The 12,500-nt window shown below is 40.4% G+C and overlaps 1 protein-coding gene across 1 annotated transcript in view; it reads left to right on the top strand.

Moving 5' to 3' along the window:
- The window catches only part of LOC137991265 (uncharacterized), a 94,405-nt gene extending 87,669 nt beyond the window's left edge, over window positions 1-6,736 (top strand). Inside the window, exon 9 of the mRNA XM_068836377.1 lies at window positions 6,009-6,736. Within this exon, the coding sequence (XP_068692478.1) occupies window positions 6,009-6,736 (728 nt within the window). The remainder of the gene's footprint in view (window positions 1-6,008) is intronic.
- The last annotated feature ends 5,764 nt before the right edge of the window (window positions 6,737-12,500 follow it).

Below are 12,500 nucleotides of genomic sequence, written 5' to 3'. Positions count from 1 at the left end.
CCCTTGTTTTCGTTGGTAAAGTTATTTACCCAATATAATACCATTAACGTGACTGGAACAAGCTCATCATTTACGGGCTTGAGTGAAAGTCCCCGCTATCCCGTCGTCCGCAAACAGAGCGTTAAAGGCGGTAACAAATGTGTTCCCGTGGGAATTAAGGCGGAAAATAGTAGTCGCTAAAGTTACAACTTTACTGTTAGAGTTTCATGGTCTTCAGCACTATTCCATTTTTGATATATCAGAATACAGTTTAAAGCGTGAAACATAATTTCATTGCTTAGGTTCGGTTTGTTATAAACTCTTGTTACATGTACCTCTCGCCTTTCAATATTGAAAATGGGCTAGTGGAATAGAAAGACGCTATGAATGACAAAAAAATTGTCTTCGTGGATTTCCCTTTTTATCGAAAACTGCTTCCCAAGAAACCGCGGAAACTTTGAATGACTATTCGTAACCTTACTTTTTCATGCACAGGAAACATGTCATTTCGCCGTTTCGTAAATTTCGTGAAACTCGCGGTCATTTGTCCCACAGCGGCGTTCTTAGGGAGTTGGACCTGTTCATTTTACAGCGTCCTTGTAAATTAGGAAAACAAATTAGTTTGTGATGTTACCTTAGGAACAGACCCATAATGCTTCTCTGGACGACAGTTGAGTTTCAATTTTAAACGAAAATTAAAAAGTAAATTCTCGGATAGAAAAGCCAACTTATGTTTTGCTTGTTAAATTTTAGCTGCACACTGCCGAAAAAGCAAATGTTAGGACTGTTAGTTTTTTTTAAGAAACTTATGACGCAATTTTGGAGCTTTCCTCTTTTGTTGATATGGAAAGTAATTGGACGAATTTTCATTCAAAGTCTCTACTGTCTTCAGTATAATTATGGATTAATTAATAGTGCGCGTGCAAGCGTTTTTTGGTACTCCGAACTGGCTTTTTTAATTTCTTTGTGTAGATCTCTGTTGTACCTAACGGAGCGCGTGATTGTACATTTCCTTTGTCATTCGTTTCTGTGTTCTTTGTCAACTGCCGTTTAGGAATTGAATCGTGCAAGAACAATGGATGCGTGTTGTAGAGTTTACTTTTTGATGGAGATTTTATTTGCGAAGACTTGTCATCATGAGCCCCACATCCAAAGCCAAAGTTTTTACCAAGCCAGTCGTGCAGTCAAAGGCCTACCCTAAGCGCGGAAAAAAAATTAATAAGGCAAATCGCAAGTCGCTTTGCGACTGGCCACTCTTCACAGACCCAGACACTGAGGAGACCGAATCAGATTGTCGCTTTTGCCTAGCGTTGGAAACAGTCCCACTTGACAAAAGATTTGTTTGTGACGAGTCCAGAAACTGTTGCTCAGATTTCTTGCCATATAATATCGATTCAGTAAGCTTTGGACCGAATTCAATTTCGCGGGAAACTGGTTTGTCTAGTATTCTTTGTCTCACGTAAAGATGACATTATGTTTTCTTTACTCTAAGAAAAACCCTAACGAAGTTAGTCGTATTGGCAAATATTAGTAAACAAATGAAAGAACGTGTGAATCAATATTTAATGTTGTATACGATTCATTGATACTTGCTTTGTTACATATAGTTAATCTACTTCTCTGTAAATTCGCAAGTGAAATACTCTCAAAATAAACTTTCAAAATAAACCATATGTTTGTAGTTTAGTTAAGTAATAAATTCATTACCTCCTTGTCAAATACTCAAACGATTTCCAGGGAATGTGACTGGTTTTCATGTGATCATAATGCCTATTCTATAAAGGCGGTGGAGATATCTGTTCAACAGCTGTTGTATTGCTTGCATTGAAAGTTTTTATTTTCGTTCTTTAAACCTAATGCGCGTGCTCAGTACAGAAAACTCGAACTCGATGTCGTTCTCGTACTTCCATCTGAAGGTCTAATACACCTTATTTCAAAATGGCCGGTATTTTAGTATTCTTTTGTTTCCATGCAAATTGGCCCTTATGGCCTCGTTCAAGGTTAAATATTCTTTTGAATTTTACGTTTGAAAGCGGGGCCATAAGGGCCAATTTGCATGGAAACAAAAGAATACTAAAATGGCGGCCATTTTGGAATAAGGTGTATAACATCACTCTCCCAGAGACATTTTCGACCTTCGTGTCTTCCCTTCGAGATCTATGGGGTGCCATTACCGCCAAAATTCAGCCTCTGTCATTTTCATAAATTGTGCCTCTCTTTTCGTAAATGGTGCCTCTAATTTTAAAAATGGGGCCTCAGTTTTTGTTTATAGTGCCTCTAATTTTGAAAATGGGGCCTCTGTTTTTGTTTATGGTGCCTCTAATTTTGAAAATGGTGCCTCTGTTTTCGTAAATGGTTCCTTTAATTTTGTTTATGGTGCCTCTATTTTAGTAAATAATGCCTCTGTTTTTGTTCTTTGACGCCATCGCATTCTGTCTCTGAGATCTAATCCAACCCATTCGTAGCATTTGCGCTAATGAAGTTCTACGTCTGATCATGTGAATTTTATCTTAGGGTTTTTTTTTTCTGTTGTGGTCACGTGACTTCACCTAATATGGTCAACGTCCCATTAACTGAGGGTGTTCACCAATAAACCACATATGGCCAAGCGGCTTGCCTATTGCTGTTCTAGAACCTGAGAAATGGCCGATGGAAGTTTACATAGCAACCTGGGCCCGGTTGTTCGAAAACCGATTAGCTTAATCCAGGATTAGCGTAAACTTTTGTTTCATGTTTTTAACGTTTTGATGAAAGTTTGTTTTGCTTATTTTTGTTTTTCAAGATTGACTTCTTCTAATGTAAAGTGTTGCCGAATATCAGCGTTGAACAGCATCTAGGAGTAGAGAAATTAACTCCTCGGTTAATTTTTAATCTGGGATTAGCGTTAATCGGCTTTTGAACAACCGGGCCCACTGGCCTGTAGTTAAGAGCAAATGCCCACAAAAATCAAATATGGTTCGGCAAGACTTGGTTGTAATACAACTAACTTACTGCATAACTTTTCCTTGTCCAAAATAGCACAATGACAGGAAAATTGGATTAATCCAATTATTTTGCGCTTAACGAAAGCAGAGTGTTCTCCAACGTTGAGTTCATAGGTCGGTGAAAAGAATGGTCATTTTGACTATGTGCCATATCTCGGAATTCCAAATTAAAAGATTTTAGATTCTAACTATATAAGGATAGGTCTGTCAATACATGTAAAATTTAGTTTGGGCAAATAAGCACTCGTCAAAAAAATTGTTCAAATGGTACAAAAAATTTAAAATCACGCCAGTAGTCGAATGCGTGGCCAAACTATTAATTAAATCACTTCAATTCGAAATATCCGAATTACTTTCTTTACTTTCTTTTAGTTAGCTTGAAAACATGTTAAAAGATCGGCTTTCCAAAACAAGCGGTTGGCAGTTTCACAAATGGCTTTTCGGGTCCGAAAACACTTCGGGGCTTTGGAGAAACTGGCCCCTGTACCTGGCAATACGCACCCGTCTGCTAGATTTGAACTACAAAAATCGATATTGCAAAGTTCCTATGCAAAATATACCTTGGTGTTTCGTTTTGTTGCTCGATAGAATCACTAACCTGCTTTGAAGCACAAATTGCCGGTTCGTGACAACGAATAAGCTGCCATCTGCGATCACTCGGTGACTCTAATTTGCGTAATATGCCTTGGCACAGGGGTGGATCTTTCACGGTAAACTGAGCTTCTGCCGAAAAAAAGAAACGCACTGGAATCTCAGTGTTGTTATACGAAAAAAATATTTACTTCATACTATGAAATGATATATGAAACGAATCATATATTGAACTGCGGATATGACTGCGAGGATCATAGCTTCACTTGACTTTATTTCGAACTATTGACCATATAACTGTTGGATTTTGAGATTTAATTTTGTTTGCTTTTCCTAGACGACACTAACTTAATCAACTCCAACCAAGTCGTTTTTCTCACCAGAAATTAGTGACAAGCCGCCAGTAAAATCATGGCAATTTCGTGTTCATTTAAAGCAATAGTTGGTAGTAATTGTTCTCACGATCGACGGGATCAAAGCAAATCAGTGCATAAAGTACCCTTATTGCCTTGTGTAAAGGACATAGAAAGTCACAAGTCACTTTGGTCTTTTACCGGGGTAACTGGAGAGCAAGAACTTACGGCTATTTTCACTACGCAACAGGATGTAAGCAATCTAACTATTTGTCCCTTTCATCGGTCTGAGCTTGGCTTTGGATGGCGAAGGAGCTCCAGTACATGTAGAGTTCCAAACGAGATTGCACATCACAATCAGGGTAAATGAAATACAAAGTCTGTAAAAGGAGATAGAGGTGTCGGAAGAGAAATACCAAAGCTCATTTTCGAGAGAACAGGCATCCTTGTTCCTGTGGGTTCAGGTATGACTAATGTACATAAACCAATACCAATAATGCACAGATGGGAGGCTTTTTAGAGCGATTTTCACTCGACTACATGTAGTGATCCGTCGGACAAAAAAATAATCTCTCTTACCAGCAGTAAACAAACCCATAGAAAATCGCGGAACGGTGAACAATTGTTATGTCCAATTCTATTCATGTCTTCAGCTTCGAGAAAGGTGATTTCACAATGGACGCATCTACATGATGTGTTCCTCCTCTTTTTAAAACAGATACTCAAATGGCTTGTTATCTCGCCAATAGATACTTTTCGCCCACAGACCCAACGGAAGAGCTTTGGGGGCGGGGGTAGAAAGTCTGCAATCAACCCTAGTGGCCCATCAAGCCGGAGTGTATCCCGGTTTCAGTGGCATGAAGAGAGGAGGAGCATTTCTACTCCCTCCTGGATGGGATGCTAGTCCATCGCAGGGTTATCCCTAACATTAAATTCGCCGGTGCCCATTTAGAGAGAGGCACCGTGAGAGTAATTTGCCTTGCACAAGAACACAGCGCGATGTCTCCAGCCAAGGCTCGAACCCAAACCACTTGACCTGGAGGCGAGCGCATAAACCATGAAAAAACCGATGCCTTTGCGGGGATACCCTTGTAAAATGCACACATCCCATATTTATTTATTTATTTATTTATTTATTTATTTATTTATTCTCCCTTACATCGCTTTCATCGCGGAGAGCTTAGGCAGGTATTACTTTGGTGAGTGTGCTCACTGTATTAGAAATTCAAGTACGCAGCAGGGAGCACATAAGTAGTGCAGGTTTTCATTTTTTTTTTAAATGTAATAATGGAACGGCATTCATAAAGGATGGGATGGAAAATAACGAAATTCAACGTAGGTTTCCGCCCTTAAAATAGTAATTTGACAAATTTTCTAAATTAAACCAAAAAATAGGCCTGGCCCCAGTTGTTCAAAAGGTGCATAACACTATCCACCGGATAAAACCCTATCCATTGGATAGTGCAATTGGTTTTGCTAGTGTTTATCCACTGTGATGATAATAATGATGATAATAAACTTATTAGTCATTTATCCGGCAGATAGCGCTATCCATCGTTCGAGCAACCGGGATCTGGTGTCTATTTTGGGTCATGCATGCAGAGCGTATGGAGAGAGTGAGATTGGCGGCATAATAATACTGAATTACAACGGGTGGTATTTACCTTCAACACGATCATTTGTCATTCTCATCGGGTGAAGAAGGGCTATAAAAGCCTGAAAGGAGCGATAGGCGTGGCTGGGGGGTGGGGGGCCCCATCACGTTCAAAGTAGTACTGGCAAAATTAATGTTCTTAGGTATTTTCGGTCAATATTGCTTGCAATGAATTTCTAGGATGAAAGAGATGAGACTGTGGTTGATTCAACAATTACCCCTCATACACCTGAATCATCCTTTTTGCTAACCACTGAGACTCCCAGAAGCCTCTACCAGCCATCCGAAAGTTCAGTGGACTTTGACGAGACTCAAAGACCGTCAACTAGCTCCAGAAAAAAACTCAATGAATTCCTAGCGTGTAGGGATGTCAGTCCTATCCCTTATCATTTGACAAAGCCATGGAATTCAGTCGCTGATAGAACACAACGCTACCACACCCGCAAGGCGAGACAAGTGGTGACGGCAGCCCTAGAAGAGATCGCGCCTCAGAACATCTCTGGAATTCCTTGGTGGCGTCAAAGAGCGTCAAGCAACAGTCCACGAGCGAGGAAGAAGACCCACTTGACGTGACACTCATAGACGCTCTTGCGGAATGTTACAACAATACAAGCCATTGGAGTACACGGAGACAAATACTACCTATCATTGCTGACAAAGCTAGTTTTCAAACGTTGCAAAGGTGGATCCCGGGCCTTACACGGTACAGATTCAAAATTGCAAGACACCATCGCCTTCTTCATGGCAGAGGCTCTGTGATCTCACCTCCTTGTCATAGCAGAATGTACGTCGCAGCTGGAAAACTGGACGACTTCCTTGATTTCATAACAAGTGCGCACATTGTTCAAGACCTGCCATTTGGCGAAAGAACATTGAAACTGTCATCCAAAGAAAAAATCATTGTGCCTAACGTAGCAAGAAGTGCTATTCCAGAACGAATCGTCCAGCAGTACGACCCTTTTTGCAGTGAAGACGATTTTGTACCAATGGGAAGAAGTACCCTTCTCAGATTCTTAATATCTGTTCCGCTTCAGTTCGAAACTCTCTTCAGGGACTTGATTATTTCACTGCACAAGGTGCGAAAGCCTTCGATGAATTGGAGAATGTTGTTGAAAAGCTTGGAGATGACTGTGGGATGTGATTGTCATGGAACAAAGAAAAGAAGGCACAGCTGAAAGCGGCCAAGAGATACCTGGAGGGTGATTACAAGGTAAATACACTGAATATATTATTTTCCGCCTGGGGCATTCGAGGTACGTATTGCAGGCTTCGAGCAGCATTTTCAAGTCATAAGTGACAGTTTTTCACTACACGGACCGACCCAAAGCTGGTTAATTAATAACCTGTTTATTTTTTCTCCTCTCACTCTCTCAAATCACAATTACAATTGTTGACTTTTTCTATACACATACCTATCGAGCAAGACGTTGCCGTGACCGTGGGCAGAGAGAGAAAAATTTCGACCTCGCTAAGAACCAATCAGATTGCAGGAGTTTTCACTGTGCCCTCTTGGATAAAGAAAAAACAAAATGTTTATTTTTTTGACAACATACATGTTCATTATATTATACGTCAAAATACAGTCAGTTATTTCAGCGACAGTTTGATCTTTCGACCAATGGCCCACGCCCCTAGGGACTTGCGGGATTAGGGAATCCAGGATTGTGTGGTATGCATCCATCACCTGAGTAACAAGTCATTTTCAAACCACTTCGTATCATATTGGATGTATTCCCTACTTCAGTTTCATTAGAAAGTGAGACCACATTCTTTGAGACGAGGATGTCATCCTACAGGGGCCGGTTGCTCTGAGGCTGGTTAGCGCTAACCGTTGGTTAAGAGGTATCAAAACCTATGGGTTTCCATGGTATTTAACGCCGGTTAGCACTAACCATGCTTCGAACAACCCGGGCCAGGACGATAGTGTTAATAACCAGCCCAATAAAACATCTCCAGGAACTATTACTATTGCACCTCAGACGACTATACGTGATAATGCATAATCATAAATTATGACATAACTGCGACAATTATGGTGGGTGATGAGGATTGTGATTTTATCTTAACAAGCGCTATCCAGATGAAATGATCGAAAGTTGCTCGATCGCCGGCTGTTCCTATCCGGACGTCCCGCGTGAGTGACGTACATTTAACAATTATCCTACGAAATCGCGTGGAATATCGCCTGATACTTAGCCGACCAGGCCGTAGGCCGAGTTGGCTAACATCAGGCGATATTCCACAAGACTGAGCAGGATAATTGTCTTATTATTCAACAAATTGATGGCAAAGCACAATTTTTTTACGTTTATTGGGAAAGCATCCTGGTTTTAGCATCCTGTATAGTCATACGACTTCTAGGATTAATAAAAATGTATGTATGTAAATGTATGTATGAAAGCTGGAAAAGCTACCATTTTTCTCCGCGACACACAAAATTACGTATATATCTGTTAAGTACGCACGACGAATATTGAGTGCGCTATGGCCCGCATATTTGGACATTGTCACCATGTGTTTAATAATAAAATCATTTATTGACCAAGCTTGGTTGGTCCAGATGTAGACATAAGACTCTCACCTTTGTTCACATGCGGAGCTAAACTTGCCTCGATCTACATGCGAAAAATAAAAAAGAAAACATTAAAAAAACCCTAATATTCTTGCATCTGGATCTCACACTTAATAGAAAATGTCTCATGATAAATCACTTTTTTTTTACATAAGGTACACTTTTCCTCGAGTTACAGTGTGCCAGATCATTGCAGAGCATACGCATTGAGCTATCCAGAAGACACAGACCCTGTTTCCACCTGCGACCACAGCCACGTGGATACATGTGACCGATGTGTTCGTCTTGCATCTGTGCCCGTGGTCAACGAAATTGAGGACGCGCGAAGGGAAGAAGAGCGCATGATTGACACCCGAGAAGAGTTGGTTTTTTTTAGGCTCGCAGGCAAAGCAGCATACCGACTCCTGGAAATCTCACCTGTTGCGTTCAACAAATCAAGACGACTGCAGACTAGATATCATTAAGGAGCTAGATGAAACTTCTGTTTTGCTGGTCTCATATTGGGTTATGAAATATCTACCAAGAAAATTTCGAGAAAGTCATACTGATTGGTACGGCAAAAGAGGAATCCCATGGCATATTGCAGTTGCGCTGATGATGTCGTTTGTCCACCTGTTTGAGAGTTGCAATCATCAAGATAGCTGTGCTGTTCTTGCCATACTTAACGACGTCTTTCGTCAACTTAAAGGGAAAGGACGGTCTAGAAAAAGTTCCTCTGAATATCGAAAGTTCTTTACCTGTATTGTCATACTTGACCACTCATTTGGACCAAATGTGTTTAAATAGCCAACAATAACGCTTCAAAAATAGGCAAATTTAAATTGAAATCCGCCATCTTTGTTTTTGTGTATGCAAACGAGGCTATGACGTAGCAATAGTCAAGGATTCCTCCGGATGACTGAATGTACTTGATGTAAAGAAGAAAAGTACAGGCGAGGAGAGCAATACTTTGTAGACTTGAATCTTAATCCAGAGGCTAAACTGTATTGATATTGGCTCCACCTCTGAACAGATTTACCGCGTGGTCGTTAAAAAGGATTTTATCTGTGAGTTATATGCAGGAGTTTTACAAAGCGAGAGAGTGCTTGCAGTGCTATCCCGCGCTCATTGCTGTTAAATAAATGCCTGGAAATCAAGTTTAATCTGTCTACCGTGACTTTCCAGGGGCACCCAACGAATCTGTTCCTCACATTATCTGTTCCCCAGAGGAATCTTGCTGGCTGGCAAAAATACTGGTGTTTCGATGAGCTGGCTGGAAATTTTGTTATTGGTAGAGGTTTTGCCTGGGAATTACTGACTTTTTCTAGCATTTCAACCCGAGCTGGCTCTAGAAACTCTGAAGACTGAGGAGGACTAAACAAAAAAAGCAAAAAAAAAAAAAAAAAAGGGAACCCCTTCCCTTTGCCAGAGAGTAGTCACAAACATACGACGCCTGGTCAGAGTTATTGCGCTTGCGGAAAAAAACCTGTTTTGTCCCGGTTTTGTCGCTTTTGTTCGGTCGTTTTGGATCGAGGGATTTGAAAGCGCGCGGAATTCCTGGCTGGGAAATAAATTTGATCAGCTGGCTGGGAAACCAACCAATTTTATCTAGCTGGCTGGGAAATTTCTTGTGTCTTGCTGGGAAAAAGAAACAGATAATGTTTTCCCAGCAACACTGAAAAACACCTAAAAATGCCTTAATAACATTTATTTTCATTAACTGGGGTATAATAATACATTTTACGCTAAATTGGTCGTTGGGTGCCCCTGACTTTCTAGGAGATCCCTGTAACAAGTTCAAAACAAACGATCGATTTATATATTTCCATCAAATGGTAAGAGTAAATCGTTTGAGTAGTTTCTATACTGCTAAAAAAAAATAACCACATTTCAGGTTAAGTTTATTAGCGCATAACAGTGAAAGTCGTCTACATATGGCTTGATTCAGTTTTCTCGCTCCAATATAATGATATTTTGGACTAGTTGACTTAGATTTCCGTATGAAGCGAATTTCACCAAGACCAATATTCATATACCTGAAGATCCCGCTTGAAGTCCTTCTCGGTAAAATCACAGACCCGAACAGACTATATAGCGGTCAGGTTTTCACGTTTAAGGAATCCATCCACGTTTTATCTTCGCCGGCCAACTTTTCTTGAAATTTTCATTTTCCGGTGTAAACTTCGTTTTTTTTTATTTTTATATGTGTTCTCAAGTCTAGTTTCATCCCTATCGAAAGCGTACACCCCAACAGCGGTAATTGTTAATTGGTGTGAAAAAGCCTTGCTACATGTATTGAGCAACATATGAAAGTTTCGTCGGCTTATTCTAAATTAAACGCTTCCCTGTGTGAAAGCAAACAAATACGTTTGCTGAAGCATCGAAGATGGCTGTCGCTGAAGGAAGAAAGTAAAAAAGGTACATTTGTCCAAATTTTCTTTGTCGCATGTTCAAGGTTTTTGTCTTGTTTACATTTGCTCTGGCTGATTTTTGCTGTCTAGTTTGATTGACTAGAAAATCTATAAGTATTTAGTGACTTGAGTTTCTGTCGCACTTAGAGCTTACAACATTGGCCCTGGTAAGTTCATTGCTTGGAGAAAGTTTGATGTTCCCGGTAAACGAGAGGTACCATCTCACAATTCTGAATAGCACTTTGCTCCTATTAAATTGAGACGAGTCGATAGAGCAACTCCACTTATAGAGGAGCAGGAAACCGTGATTGACGAAGATGCAGATTACTCAACTAATGCGTTATTAGATTCAGCCTTTCAAAATTTATTTCTCTCTCCAGAAGAAGGATGCATCGAATCTTACCAACGACACAGCTCACTCGAAAACCATTTTGAGTGTGGAGAGCACTTGAATACGAAACGATTCGTGACCGAGGAAGGATTACGTTTTTGCAATCGTTAGCCGCGTAGCACTTATATTTGAACAGACTTAACTGACATATTAAAGTGTAATGAGAAGTGCTAAGTTTCGAATTCTATCTCATATGAACCATGTGAGTGTTAGCCCTACTGATGAAAATGGACCCACACAAGGAGAGAGAAAAACTCTGACCAGGGTGGGAATTGAACCCACGACCTTCGGGTTAGATCACCACTGCTCTACCGACTGAGCTACAATGTCAGACGAGAGCCGGTCGTTGGAACTGAAGATGTTAAAGTCACGGCAATGAACATGCATAAGTACAAGGAAGGATTACCTTTTTGCTTCACATTACACTCTAATCAGTTAAGTCTGTTCAAATATAATTGCTACACAGCCAACGTTTGCAAAAAAGTAATCCTTAATTCCTTGTACTTGTCCTTGTGTGGGCCCATTTCTATCACTAGGGCTAACGCTCACATGGTTCATATGGGGTAGAAACGTAGCACTTCACATTACACTCTAATCAGTTGATTCTTGACCGAGCTATGCTGGGGGACGCGTCAAGGCTGGAAGAGGGAGCTAGCATGTTGCCTAAAATAAAGGAGACTGAACTTTCCCTGGTATCATTATCACAATCATCTGGACCATCACTTCCGATGGGATGGGCCCTCAAGTATTCCCATGCCCGCAGCACTCGATTTTCAACCAATCAAAAAGAATATTTGATTGCTAAATTCCAGATTGGCGAACAAACTGGGCAGAAGGCAGATCCACTAGTGTTTCCAGAGTTATGATGACAGCGAAAGACAGTAATGGCGAGAGTCTGTTTGATAGCACCAAGTTTCTAACAAGCCAGCAGGCTGCCAGCTTTTTTACGCGCTTGGCTTCAAAGAGGAGTTTGAAAGATGTTGTTGAGGCACGAAGTGATGAAGACGAAAAGAGCAAAACGAAGCAGACCAGGAAAGATAGGAAAGCCGGTTGCAAGTCCTGAGAAACAAAGTGATTTCGGACATTTCAATTTAACATGTGCATCCAATCGTGTACGATGCTCATAACATGTGTGAACTCATAAAGAATTCAAAGCGTTCAACCTTTTCTATAAAAATGTTGCAAGACACTTTCTCATCGTTTGACCTAGATGTATCAAAGATCACCGTTAAGAGGAAGAAGCCATACATTGATGTGCTAACAAACCTTGTCATGGGCTGTACATGCCAGACGAACAATTAGTGATAATCACTGATCTACTTACGGCTTGTGGCCGAAAAGATGTACGTTTTTCGATATTACGTCCAGGAATACTAAATGTGCAAAAACTATAAAACGCTTAGAGCTTTTTACAGGTTTTTTTTTTTTTACTAAAGAAAGTAAAACCTGGTTCATGTGCAGCGTTTCTCATTAACCTTAGAGAGGAGGCCCTGAATCGGTCGTTAGAAGAACAAATATAGTAAAGATAGTCGTCCCGTGTTTTCTGAATTTTTGATTCTGCACGTAACCACACAATTTTAAATAAT

Source organism: Montipora foliosa, chromosome 2 (assembly GCF_036669935.1).
Source record: "Montipora foliosa isolate CH-2021 chromosome 2, ASM3666993v2, whole genome shotgun sequence".
NCBI lineage: Eukaryota > Metazoa > Cnidaria > Anthozoa > Scleractinia > Acroporidae > Montipora > Montipora foliosa.
The sequence above is the reverse complement of the archived record's forward strand: the minus strand, read 5'-3'. Positions and strand labels throughout refer to the sequence as shown.